The sequence below is a fragment of the Symsagittifera roscoffensis genome, chromosome 2 (genome assembly GCF_963678635.1).
Source record: "Symsagittifera roscoffensis chromosome 2, txSymRosc1.1, whole genome shotgun sequence".
NCBI lineage: Eukaryota > Metazoa > Xenacoelomorpha > Acoela > Convolutidae > Symsagittifera > Symsagittifera roscoffensis.
The window spans coordinates 58,055,909-58,070,233 of NC_087063.1; the positions used below are offsets into that span (position 1 = coordinate 58,055,909).

The 14,325-nt window shown below is 43.1% G+C and overlaps 1 protein-coding gene across 1 annotated transcript; it reads left to right on the forward strand.

Annotated features, from left to right (window-relative positions):
- The first annotated feature begins 12,402 nt into the window (after nt 1–12,402).
- Nucleotides 12,403–14,085, forward strand: LOC134839889 (uncharacterized). The gene has a single exon (XM_063855516.1). The coding sequence runs from the start codon at nt 12,403–12,405 to the stop codon at nt 14,083–14,085; it is 1,683 nt and encodes a 560-aa protein (XP_063711586.1).
- Nucleotides 14,086–14,325: the final 240 nt, after the last annotated feature.

Here is a 14,325-nt window from a genome sequence, read left to right on the forward strand (position 1 = left end):
CTACTTCCAACTTTAACCTTCTGTCTTCCGAGACCTTTTTGTCCATTTATCTTCTTTACTCACAACAGATAGTTATATTTCAGCACGATAATGTTCAAAAGTTTTAACTATCATTTCATTACGAAACTTTTAAAGTTATTACAATACAGAGTAATTCTAAATCATGCACAGCAAATAATTATTGGTTATTGGTTAAAAAACTAACACAGTCTGATAACATTAAAATCTTTAAATATAGTGCACTTACGACCCAATAGAAATATAGGGTTTTAGAAATTATAAAAAAAGTATTCAGCTTGAAAAAGAAAGAATCAAAAGTGTATGTGTATTGAGATTGGTTTGTCGCAATTAAATAGTCGAATTGATTTCTTATGAAAGAGCTTTCCCTGTTTTGTGCCGCATTAAACGGACAAAACTTAATTAAAGTCTTTTTCTCAAATGGGCGACTATTGCACCCACCGAGTTCTGTGTTACCTATCTGGCTTCCGATTGCCCGAGCTAGACTACTAAAACTCGCAAGGCAACCACTCTTCCAAAAAACAGTTTTGGGTTCTAACCCAAATAAATCAGAGTCAAATGCCGTTTTCGGTTATACCTAGAGCCGCGAATCTCCGGTATTTGACCTGTTTTGGTTTTACTTAGTTCTTTTCAGTTTTTGTTTAAAGGCAAATTACCAATGCAGTTACTGGTTTCCTGCCTTGTTTGGTCTGCCAATTTGTCCTAGTATCCGAATTCTATTCACCAATTGTCTTGTTTTCATATACGTACGTATTAGAATCCCTTGTCTTGCGTTTGTAAAAAAAACTTCCTAAATCCCCCGGATCAGCGTTCAGGGATCCTTCCAAATCGGTCAACAGAACCCTCCGAGTTAGGACCCTTCGGATTGGCAAAAACAAGAACCTTCGAAATGATACTTCATCCGATTGGTAAAAAACAAGACCCCTCGAAATTTGTACTCTTCCGAAATGGCGAAAAACAGTAGACCTCCGGATTGGGACCCCTCCGATTTGGCAAAAACGGACCCCTCCGAGCTGGGACCTCTTCCGATAGACTAAATACGACCCTTCCGAGTTGTCAAAAAGGTAACCCTAAACTCTTCCGGATTCAGTCTCAGAGCCTATTATGCAAAATCAGCTCGCTAAGAAGGATTCGTTCAGGCTTCAGACCCCTCCCGATTGAAGCTAAGCTGCTTATTAAACAATTTCCCTCAACTGCGAGGGTCTACTAAGCGGTCTATTTCGACTTGCCTCCTGATTTTAAAGTTCCTTAACCCTTCCCTATAATGAAGAACAACGTAAAAATGCCTTATCCAAGCGTTTTCACCGTTCGGTATGGGTTTAAGGGCTTTCCAAAAAAAAAATTAAACCGTGAAGGGTCTACCGACAAAAACCGGTGTTTTTGCTAAAAAAATAATATAAATACTTCTTTTATGTTCTTTTTCTTCAACAAACGATTAACTCGAGTTTAAGCTTGCTTAATTTCTGATCTTACGGTACAAAGATGAACCGGATCGGTCCAGTTGTTCTAGAGTTATAAGGCAAAACCTACAGATTATTGATCTGAGCTAAAAAGGCCTATTTTTTTAAAACTCTAAAAACGTTTCAATTGGAAAAATTGGCCATAAACAAGGCTATTTGGACCCCTCCAGATTGATGAATCCACTAAATCATACTCGTTAACTTCGATTTCACTGGGGCCATCAGAATTCTTGGCAAACGGGTTTTAAAACCTGTCGATTGGTTTTTGTATGTTGTCCGAAGAATAATTTATATCGCATTTACCCAAAAACTTCAAAACTTTTTCTCATTTTGCGACGTTTCGTCTTTTTTTCAAAAATCACGAGAAATTAGATTTCGGTTCCAAATTAGTTCCATCCACGTCCGAACTTAATTAAACTGGAGCCTCTATTTAAATTAGTCAGGTACGATGTAACTCACTTTATTTGCGCTTTTTCCCTTTCAAAAAAACTATTTCTTTCAAAAATTGCGATTTGTGGGGGATCAAAACATCACTATATTGAACCCAAAAACCGGTCTGTTTACAGTCTATTCGACTGAAAAACAGAACAGGAATCATAAGACTTGTAGTACAAATAGTACGGCTAGTAGTATTGTTCCCTTCGCGGTCCTTTCAATTTCCGAATAAAGGTGCTTAACTCGGAAACTTGCAACTCGGTGGACTGCAGTCACTGTCGAGCCCCCCCCCCCCCCCCGCAGATTGATATAGTTTTTTCTGTAGCGAAAGGGATACAAATTTGTTAGCGATAACCAACAGTCGACTAATATTGCCCTTGAAACTCTTGCTGCTGCTCCTAGCTTTGCTTGCTGCATCACTCTTCCGCTCTAATCCCCTGATCCTTCCGGATTGAGTGCAAATTATCAATAACGTGCTGATGTACTTAAACAACCCTACAGTACAGCCACAAGAAAAAGGCCACCGTTTTCATCGTTTAGTCTGGTTTGATAACAATGCAGCTAAGAACATCATATCTAACAACAAAAACGGTAGCGTTGGATAACATCTCGTCTGGCAGAATGATTTCTATTGACTTTTTATTTTTTTTACTTTTTTTTTGGTTTTATTCGGTTTTTATTTTAATTGTGTTTTGGCTTTTTCTTAAGTACTATAACAAATTGTGTTTCCATTCTTTTGTATATCTTTAAGTGTTGTTTTTGGTCATATAACGCGCAGGAAACGACGGGACAACCAATCCCCGACCCAATATGTTGAAAAGCTAATCCGGGTAATTCGGTTAATGACCTTATTTCGAGCATCGTTAGCTTCGTTGGTTTCTTTAACGGGTCTGCCCATCATGATGTTAAAAAAAACACCCAGAAGCGCCCGAAAAACATATATGGAACATTTGCCCAGAAGGAAATACCGACGGAAAATAAAGCTAGGTTATGAAACGACTGGCTAGCGTCTAAACTCAGCTTCACATGTTTTCAGCCGTCTCCACAAAAACCAGTTCAATGTGTCGTCCATTAACGTCGGGCCGACAAAGTCCTTTTAACTTTAAGGCTATCGGTCAAACCGCGCAAATTAACATGGTTACATGCAAAAATAATGAGCTCATGGCTGGGTCTCAGTATTCTCAGACCTCGAGGTCACTCCTAAAAACAAGGCTACTGCTTAATTATTATATTACAATTGTTTTTGTTCAGTAGATAAAAATCATCATAACCATCGGAGATGGATCAACAATTTCTCTCATATCCTAGCTTTTTTTATCTGAAAACGCACTCGATGTTATTTGATTCAATTCAGGACAATTCAGAAAATAAAAAGTTGTAAAAACGATTTCACAGTTTTTTCCTGAGACTCATCCGGAATCTTGAATGCGGTCGAAGAGCTGTCTTCTTGATGAACAGGAAAGGTAGCAAAAATTCCCTGTAGCCCTCCTGATTCTCGGGAATTACTCAGTAACGATTGTAGCTGTAAAATCGTTACAACTCGGAGTGCTCTTCTTCTAGTTTTGATGAATACAATTTTTGTCGTTTGCAAATTTTCTTTTACGTCTTGTTTATGTTAGCGAAAATCGTTGTTCTGATTTTCGCGGTTTCATTGTTGTCAAAAAAAAACTGTTACGTGTCATACACGCTCAATTTGAAAACTAAAAAAATCATTTGTCACTCCCAATGAACCCCTCAATTACGTTCAATTGACCGATTAACACTACTAATCCTTCAAAACAGCAAATCCTCCCATTGTACTTTTCCAAAAAAAATTGGTTGATGACATGCATTTCAATCCTTCTGCTCAAATGTGACATTTACTCTCGGTCAATGTACTGTTTTTTCGAAATTCGAAGGGAAGTTTGTCTAATATGTTTATTGAAAACAGGCATTCCCGGGTCGAGATCCCGCTCAAAAACCGCTCAAGATTTGAGCGGTTTGAGCGGTTTTCCAGCAAGATTTGAGCGTTTTGAGCGGTTTGGGCGGTTTGGGCGGTTTTTTTGGAAAAACCGCTCAAACCGCTCAAATCTTGCTTAGAAAACCGCTCAAAAACCGCTCATTTCTTGCGGTGATTTTTGAACGGTTTTTCAAGCAAGATTTGAGCGGTTTTTGAGCGGTTTTTGAGCGGTCTTCCCGGGTCGAGGTCCCAGACTCATGTCCATACTTTCGCGACAAATCTTTGACATGTCCAGACTTTTTAGACCAAAACTAGTTCAAAAATTTAGTTCAAAACAAAAATCAATGAGTTGACAAAAAACCAATTTCTACCTCCCACGACCCCCCTCCCCATACCAGCATCATCGAAGTCTTTTAGAGATGCCAATAAAGACGTCAAATTTTTTGCGCTTCAGAAGTAGACTTCTTCGTACAGGTTGGCGATTTCTCCAGTCTTACCCGCAGAGTTCACGCATTCGGTATCAAAACTCTCTACATATCGCAAAGGTATTTCAGATGTTAGTCTACACTAGTATCATGGCCGTATGGCCTAACGAATAAGGTGTCTGACTTCGAATCAGAAGATTGGTGCTTCGAATCCCTCTGTGGTCGACTTTTTTTTATTAAATCTTGCGCGGTTTTTGAGCGGTTTTTTTAGATAAACCGTTCAAAAACCGCTCAAACCGCTCATTTTGAAGCAAGATTTTGAGCGTAATTGTCTAAAAAAACCGCTCAAACCGCTCAACTCTTGCTTCAAATTAGGTGAAAAATCTCGACTCGGGTTTTACAGAGTAAAAAATAAAGAATTTGCGCTTAGTTCTGCCCACTAGTGTAGCGAGATTCCAACTACCCCCAATTCGTGGTCTAACAGTCAATGAGTTTCTGCATTGCCAAATTTTCCCGTATAGTGGATTAGACCTAAGCTAAATGAGCGGCTTTTGAAAATAATTAGATGCTTGTGAAACCTTTTATGGCCAGTAGCGATCCTTTTATCAAAAAAAGTGATAAAAATTCGGACTTAAGGAGTTCGGAAAGATTTTTAGATATTTCACCAAAATAACATGCACTTTACTTTCTAGTTCCTCGTCTCTTGCATCAATTGTAATATTTCCGGAAACCAATCGCTCTTAAACGACATTGAGCTCAATCAGGCAAATTGTGAAATTAGAATTTTATCGATTTATACAACTTTGCTCACTTCGTCAATCCCAATTTTTTTTCTCATTTTGGCATTCTTTTCTAAATGGGTGGAGCTGCTGCGCATTAGACCTTCGTCATCTATTAAACTTCAACCCACCTCTTCTTTGCATTTTTATAGCGCGTCATCTTTTCACTTGTACCCTAATTGACAATAGCGGAGTACGTCGTCCACTTATTTCCTCATTTTATTAAAGTGATAAATCTCGTTCTTGCTTTGCTCCACTAGTAACTTGATACTAAGCAAAATAAGGCTTATTACTAGTAAGTTGAACCAAAAAGAACTTTTTGAAAGAACTGAGGCTCAATTCAGGCTCAAATTTTGTTTTCATATACTGCAACGCTGCTTTACTTGATAATACTGATCATGCGGATTTTGAGTTGGTGTAAAATGAATAGTCTTCAAACTTGGTGGTTTTCAAGCAGACCCTGAGTTTTTGAAACCTACTTTTAAGAAAAGTAGTTTTAGTAGTAAAAAAAAGTGGTAAACTACTAGTAACATACTAGCAAACGAACTGTTTTTACTAGTAGCTTCACTGCCTCTGTGCCTCTTCACTACTTCTCTGCCTCTGTCGATCAGCTCCTTCTGTGGACGTCCAATTGGCAATTCGAGAAAAAGAATTTTTTAGAAGTCGTTTTCCCAGTGTTTATCCATGGATCGACTAGGGCAGCCTCGATTTGAGCACGTTAATGTTCGTTTTCCACATTGCTCAGGATGTTTTTGCTGTCCAGTGTGTAATTTCTTTCTCAGTGTGTCTTCGTTCTTCCTGATATTGTTAGTTTGTGGCATTTTGATAAGTCGAACAAGAAAGCAGTTATGCAGTCTAAGTGGCATTTATGACTTTTTCAAAAAATATGCAGCATATTGATGATTGACTGACTGGTTTGTAATTATTCGGATCGTTCTTTGAGTCCTTCTTAAGAACCACTATGAGATTTTAACACCTCCAATCCTCAGGAATTTCACCAAGTTCACAAGGTTTTTGAGTTATTAAACTCAAAGTTTTAGCTATTTCATTTCGAGTTTGTTCGAGAATCCGTAGAGAGAATCCCTGGTCCCTTTGATTTAGTTATGTCTAGCTCAAACATTTTTTCAAAGTTAGCTCTTAAGTGAGGAAAAGTTGAACTGATATTTGCTTTTTTTTTGGTTTTCTACAACGTCCCAGTTGCCTGGCATTTCTATAGTAAAAATTGATCTGAAAAAATTTGAAAGGGCGTCAGCTTTTTTCTTATCAGCTCTTGCACATACATCATTTCTTGGCTTGAGTGCAGATAATGTCTCGGTTGACTTCAGTTTTTTTACCTAATTCCAGAAAAAATTTGTTTGGGATTTTACACTCTTCGATATTTCTTCTTCGTGTCTCAGAGTACAGTTCGGTGTCATTTTTCTAACTCGATTCCAATTTTGCAATAAGTCTTGTAATTGCGGTGTGTTTTCTCTTTTCTAAAAATTTCCCAGTTGCCTGACTTCGTTGTTCAATTTGCTTAAGTTGGGTTTTTACTTTTGGAACGTGTTTTTTCGGTTCGTTTTCAAAAATACCCCAAATAATTGTATAATTGGGCAATTTGATAAATTTTGATAAATAATTCTGTTGAAAATTAACTTCAAATAATTGAGATTGTTAATTGGAATAATTGTGTCTGAGTTCGAAATTAAAGATCAAAATCAAAAATCAGGGTTTAACTTCGGAATTCAGTAATTTTCGTTATATTTAGATCCTTACTAACAACAATCATGCAGGCTGGAATACGGTAAATAAACTCCTAGTATACTAATTTGAATATATATACACTCAAGCATTTGTAAATAAACAGGTGCAGCAATTGCAAACTGAAAATAAAAATAACTTCATTTAACACTTAAAAAAAAACATTTTTTTCTTTTTGCTTGCATTAAAGTTCATTACTTGAGGCTTTTTTTGTTCTTTATTGTTTATAAGTTCTAAGATTTATAATTTTTTCTAACTGTTCTTGCATCTTGGTATCCCGCTCTTTCAGTACTCGATATCTTGCAGCACATAAGTGCCAAATCGAGCATTATAGTGCACTATTGGAGACAGTCCTCCAGCTTTTTAGTCCCGAAAGGTAACGTAAAAACAGTGCACAGGATCCACAATGTCACGTTTCTCTCCACGTTTTTTTTCTTCTGTCACTGAATTTTGTTTTCAAAGCTTCTGTTCACTGTGATTGTGATGACATTCTGTTGAGTAACGAAAACTTGCTTGAAGAGATCAGAGCCAAGATCCAAATAAAATAACTGTACACCCTGTTCTGTTTTATATGTGGATCCTAGCCTAATAAAACATCCAACCAGTCATATTGGTCCTGAACTATGCCTCAGTCTTTTTCTGGCTCACATTCTTCACCTCCTTGGAAGGTTTAATTTTTTTCTAACTTTCCCGAGTAGATGTTAACCTTACAAACAGTTTAATTCGTCCAGTTGAATTTTTGTTGCCGCTTTTTGCATATTGTTCTCTCTTGTCTGATGCTCTAGCCATCTAGTTGATGTCATCTTTCCTAATACTATGATCAATTTTTGTTGGTATGGGTATGGCAAAATCATAGAGATTAACTCCCCAGCGTCCCTCATTAGTTCTATGTTACCTCGCGCATGGTACCACCATGACTGTAACAGATAGTGACCAAAAATCTCATCGCAAGAGATGCTCTTCCAGTTAGGTTTTTAACTGACGCTTCCAGTTGCACTTACGCTTCTATCATCTTACGTTAGAACTCTTCTTTTTCAAAAACTTCTTTGCAACCGGTAGCTACCAGTTTTTTCAGCTGCTGTCTGTCGTAATCACTAAAGTTCCTATCAACGTATAGGAAATATTTTCCGAAAATGATTTCCACAACTGCAGCGAATATTTTCTAGAACACTTAAACTTTTTTTCAACTATGTTCATATGTAAATACTTCTTTTTTAATTTAAATCCAACATCGAATGAATTTTACAGCGCCACTTTTCGATCAAACGGAAACTTAATTATTCAATCAGATGATATTCATATATATCATGGTCTACCAATAAACTATGATAGTATCACAAAAAACTAGTAAAAAAACATAGTAAGCTACAAAAACAACATCGAAGTTTTACGGTTAAATTGCAGAAGCTTAGAAAGTAAACGTTCAAAATTGAAAAAAAAACTGAAAACAATTGGAAAAAACAAATTTCGGCTTTACGGAAACTTGGTTTAATGGGTCAGGCGACCAGCTTCTCTGGACTGTTCATAGTGCAAAAAATGTTGTTTCTCAATTGTTGAAATCAAAGCAATTTTTTGTAAAAATTGATAGAAAAACATTTTTGACTATATCATAGGATCCTTGTAAAACAAATGAAGTTGAAAATTTAGGTAAATCAATTAACTATGCGCATTTCTACTGTTTCAATTTAATTTCGAGGGTTATTATTTTTGACTTATCTAAATGTGGACGAGAAAAAATCTCTTGATAGGATCCCAACAACCTTAACGTTACTAACAAATCAGTACTCACCAATCGCAAAACCAATATGACTATTTTATAACCGATCAAAACAATGGTATTCAACATTACTCACCAAAGAAAAACCCTAATTGACCATATTATAACCGATCAAAACAATGGAAAGATCAATCAAACAAAACAATGGTAGTATTTACGCGATTTATCAAAACAGACCACTCAGTCACAATTTCTACATAAGTACCAGAGCTTCCTGCTAAATCTAATTAGACGAGAAAAAAATTTTCAGGAGGAGGACATAAATCAAACCTCTCTAGAATCATCTGGGAAAGCTCTTACAGGCAAAAAGATCTCGAGTCCATGTACAAATTTTTCACCAACAAGATTGTACAAAATAATTAAAAACGTGCGTCGCAAATATCAATCTTTATCCGTAACGAAAAACCAATAGTGCAAAAACATTGAGCATGAAATGTGGAATATTATGAATAAAACTAGAAACTCAAAAAGAAATCAGCATATCTTGTTTCTCTTCTGAAACACTCCCTCGGTGAAATAATTAGGAATACTTTTGAAATAGCATATCTGCCTTGCTACAAATTTTCAATTTAAGGCAGCTTTTACGATAACAGTACGACAACCCAGCCCTCTTTCCTTTAAGATGATTGAAATTTAATTGACAAAACTGTGGTTCCATTCAGAAACCCTACCAGCGCTGATTCCAAATTAAAACTTTTAAAGGCCAATTTTAAAACCCACTGAGGCCCTATGACCTTCCAGCATGGGCACGAAAAGACGGTTGCAATGAATTATACGCATATCTTACTTTCTCTTTTCAATAAATATCTAAAAAACATATTTTTTTCCCGATAGTCTTGAAGCCCACCAATATACAGAAAAAAGACGACCCAGAACTGCCACAAAACTGCCGGCCAATCTCAATGAAAAACATTATTAAAAGTTTTTGACAAGTTTTCTTACAGACAATTAAATGAACACTTTTTATCGCAAAACCTGCTAAGCAACATCCAATTCAACAACAGATGTCCTGTTCGAAGAGGAGTGCTTTCACGTGGTGAGCTGGATTCCATACGAAACCTCCTCACTTCGTGGATGGACCTTCACAGGCCCCCGGCCTGGAATGGACACCCACCAGTCGCGCGTCCGGGTTTTTGTCTAACAGGGGCGTGGTTCCAGCGCACGACCCCTGTGAGCTAATCAGAGCTGGAGACGTCGAGTCCAACCCTGGTCCCAGATGCTCGTCCTGCAATGTGACCCTCCGCAGTGGCGCTCCGTCCTTGGAGTGCAGCGAGACCGAAGAAAGAATGCAGCGGGATGAGCAGATATGGGAGTCAACCAGAGTGGAGATGCCGGTCACACGGCGGGACCGCTGTAGAGCCTCCAACAGCGATCCCAGCACGGCCCATGGGGTATTTGTATCTCCTGCATGGGGATTGTCCGCCCTCACCAACCAGGGCTCACGTGCAGCGAGCCCGAGTGTCAGGTGACGTGCCACAAGAAATACAGCAATCGTAGCAGATACGCCACGGGAGACTGGAGCTGCCCCAAACACGACACCGCTCCGCTCCCGCCCTCTTTGACGATTGCCGGCAGGGAGGTGAGCAGCCTCTCTTCTTCTCAGCCGGATCCCGACACGGGAGAGAAGCGCACCTGCCAAGGGTGCAAGAAGACGATTGCCCGTAACATGACGGGGATCGCTTGCGCAGACTGCAAAGGCCTGTTCCACAAGGTGTGTGTCGGCCGGCGCGGGTCTACGCGGGACGAGGTGGAGATTTACGCAGGCGGCCTGTCCTGGGCCTGCGGGTGTGTCCCCACTAACTCTCAGCCTGGCAACGAGCAAGACGCGGAAGAGCGTGGCAGCAGAGCTAAGTTCGTGCCGAAAGGGACACTTAGACTCCTTCAGTGGAATGCTGACTGTAAACTAGGAGAAAGGATGAAGAACCTGGACGTGGATATCGCTCTGATCCAGGAGTCCAAGCTCCGCGAGACAGACAAGACTCCGGGGATCAAGGGATACAGCACGGCCAGGGCAGACCGTAGAGGACCCAAACCAGGCGGCGGCCTTATCAGCTTCGTGAAGGAAGACATAGCTTTCGAGTCCCGCCCCTGTTGGAACCAGATGATGAGTAACGTGGAGTCGTCCCGTCTCAAAATCCGGCTGAGCAAGAAAAACTGGATCACGCTCCACAATCTCTACATTCCGCCCAACAGGGACACGAACACCAAGGAAGTGTTGGTTCTTGACAACCTCCCAGCTGACAAGGACAACTTCTTCGGGGGCGACCTCAATGGCCACTCCCAGCTGTGGGACCAATCACAGCCTCAAGACAGCAGAGGAGATCGTTTAGAGGAGTGGATGGCCGACAACGACCTCGTGTGCGCCAACGATGGGTCGGCTACTCGCGTCAACCGGGGCACTGCAGGCCTGAGCTCGCCCGACTTCTTCTTCACTCCGTCGAGCTGGAGGAGCAAGACTGAGTGGACGGTCAGTGAGTGTTTGGGATCGGACCACATCCCTGTGGTGATCACCATCAGATGCACCGTCGGCCAGTTTCCGCAGTTGCAGAAGAACGCCCGTTGGAAGAAGAAGGATGGCAACTGGGCCGCCTTCTCCTCTGCGGTGGAAGAGCCAGCCAGCAGCTGGAACCCACTGGACACAGTTCACAGAAGAGCCAAGAAGTTCACGGAAGACATCCTGAGTGCTGCCAAGGAGCACATGGGGAAGACAAAGCCCGGCAATCATCGCAACGTGGGCATTTCTGCGACCGTCAGAGTCTTGGTCAAGAAAAGGAACTTCTTCCGCAGACGGATCAACACCCACCGCCAAGAATGGGTCACCGCCTGCGGAGATGTTACCGAAGCCGTGTCTGCAGAAAAAGAGAAAAGGTGGACCGAATTTGTCGACACATTAGAGTCTTCCAAGGACTACAAGAAAACGTGGGGCATCCTTGGCTCCATCAGCGGCCAGCCGGACTCGTGCTGCCCTAACGAGGCGATCCGGCACAACGGCAAGGTCCTTGTCTCTAACGAGAGCAAAGCCGATGCTTTCGCTGCTCATTTTGCCATGGAGAGCAAGCTGGAGTTCTCTAGAGAGGAAAGGGGGAAAAACAGACTTGCCAAGATTAGAGGCAACGCCCCCAGCGTGGACGACAGCTCCACATCAGAATTCAGCATTGAGGCGCTGAACAGAGCCATCAAGAAGATGAGGAAGAACGGAGCGGCTGGCCCCGACGACATCCGCCCAGCTTCCTGAAAGCCTTGGGACCTCTAGCGAGGGGGGAGTTGCTGGGGATCTTCAACCAGTCGCTCCACGAGTCGTAAGTGCCGCAGGCTTGGCGGATTGCGACCATCATTCCTTTGCTGAAGGCAGGGAAACCAGCGGGCTCGATCGAGTCGTACCGTTTCGTCAGCCTCACCTCCTGCATCGTGAAGACCATGGAACGGATGGTTCACACTCGTCTGTACCATCTGGCGGAGGCCAGGGGCATCTTCAACCATTCGCAGGCCGGCTTCAGGAAAAACAGAAGCTGCGAAGACCAGCTCCTGCGGATGATCCAGGACGTCAGCGACGGCTTCCACGAGAAGAAACCGAGACGGACCGTCATGGCTCTCCTGGACCTTTCCCGGGCCTACGATAGGGTTTGGAAAGAAAATCTCATCCTCACCCTCATCGACTCAGGCGTCCCTCTCAAGTTGGTGAGATAGTTCAACACCTTCCTCAGCAGCAGGCCATTCCGAGTGATGTTCAACGGCAGCCTTAGCCGCACCAGATGGCTGATCCACGGAGTTCCGCAGGGAGCTGTGACCTCCCCCCTGCTGTTCATCTTTTACATCAACTCCTTGCCCGATGAGATCAAAGACCTTGTCAACGATAGCCTCTTCGCTGACGACCTCACCATCTGGTCCAGCCACAACAACAAAGAAGAAGCTAGCAGATACGTCCAACTCGCAGTCCAGAAGATCGAAGAATGGTGCAAGAAGAAGAAGATGCTCCTCAGGACGCCAGATGGAAGCCGGACATTACGATGGGGGTAACACCCTCAAGTTCGATCCCTGCCCCAAACTTCTGGGACTGGTGATCAACAGGACCCTGTCCTTCCAGCTGCACGTCGACAAGGTGGTCGACAAGGTTCGCAAACGTTGCAACCTCCTGGCCTGCTTGGGGACTTCAAACTGGGGCTGGAGGAAGAAACCCTTGAGGAGAGTGTTTCTTGCCACCCAGCGGAGCATCATGGACTTTGCCGCCTCTGCCTGGCAACCATGGCTCTCCAAAACCCAGATGGACAGACTCGACCGCGCCCAGAACCAGGCCCTCCGTCGGGTTACTGGGCAAGCCGCCTCCACTCCAGTTGAGGCCCTGCGTCTGGAGAGCGGCATGCAGAGCTACCGGACCATCTCTCAGAGACTCACAGCCATCTCCCGGGAGGGAGCCTCCAGGTACCCCGAGGGCCACCCCGCTCGGATCGCCCTGGAGAAGGACCAACCTCACCGGCTCTGCAGAGACAGCTGGAGAGAACTCAGCAACAGGATCAGTTCCAACCTCCCCAACGAGCTCGCTGACAGGGAGCCCCTTCCCACCATTGAGGAAGAGGTTTGGACACCACAGAGACGTTGGCGGGTCAACAACACCGTCGGAGGCTTGGGACGCTCCGAAGAGACGAAACAGAAGGCGACCGAGACGATTCGGAACAGCGACACCACATGGAACATCTACATAGACGGTTCCGCCAAAGATGGGACTAGGGACGGAGGGTCAGCAATGGTTGTTACGACAAGTGACCCCCTCGACCCTCAAACAATCTTCTCCGAGACGATTCGCGTCAGGATGCTCACCTCCTCGTTTGACGAAGAGAAAGAGGCACTGGGAGCTGCAGTTAGGTGGTTGGAGGATAACACCCCTAACAACAGTGACAAGGGCCTTATTTGCACTGATAGCCAAGCCCTGACATCGAATCTGGCAAACGACAGCAGAGAAGTGAGCAACATCACTAGAAATCTTGACACGCTCAACCACGAGATCATCATTCAGTGGATCCCTAGCCACGTGGGCATTGTAGGGAACGAGAGGGCCGACGCTCTGGCCAATGAAGCCTCTGGGTTGAAGGAGAGAGCAAAACCAACCACCTACAAGAGCGCCGTAGCCACCATCAAACGTACGATTAAAGATCCAAGCCCCTCTCACGCCAGAACAGCTCAAGTCTACCAAAAGCTGTCAAGAGAACGTGACGAAAAGACCCTTCTGTCGAGAAGAGACGCAGTCATGCTAGCCAGGCTCCGCTCTGGACACAGCATGCTCTTGGCCGTGTATAGGACCCTGATGAACCCCGCCGAGAGCCCCTCCTGTCCCAGATGCGAGGAGGCCAACGAAACAGTGGAACACTGGCTCCTCGATCGTCCGGGGAAGCTAGCGGCCAGACAAGAAATTTTCGGACGCACGACGGTGGAATTGTCAATTCTCACCGAGGACCCAGAAGGTGCGGTCGCGCTGGCGAAGCGGACCCTTGGGAAAACTTCGGCGCACCCACAATGAAAGAAGAAAGACAACAGATGTAATTTAATCCTGCAATGAATTTGACAAAAATCAATTGATCCCAATAAGTTTGTTGCTAGCTCATTATTAGATCTTTCCAAAGCATTCGACTCTTTTTACCACAGAAAACAATTGTCAACAACAATGAATCACAATGGAACTAATTGCACAAAGGGTCCCTATCAGGGCACCGTTTTGGAACCCCTGATCTTCAACCTGTTTATCAACCACTCAAACAAA

What these genes read in the sequence shown, in the direction of transcription:
- LOC134839889 (XM_063855516.1), top strand. Translation starts at nt 12,403, where the DNA reads ATGAGATCAAAGACCTTGTCAACGATAGCCTCTTCGCTGACGACCTCA.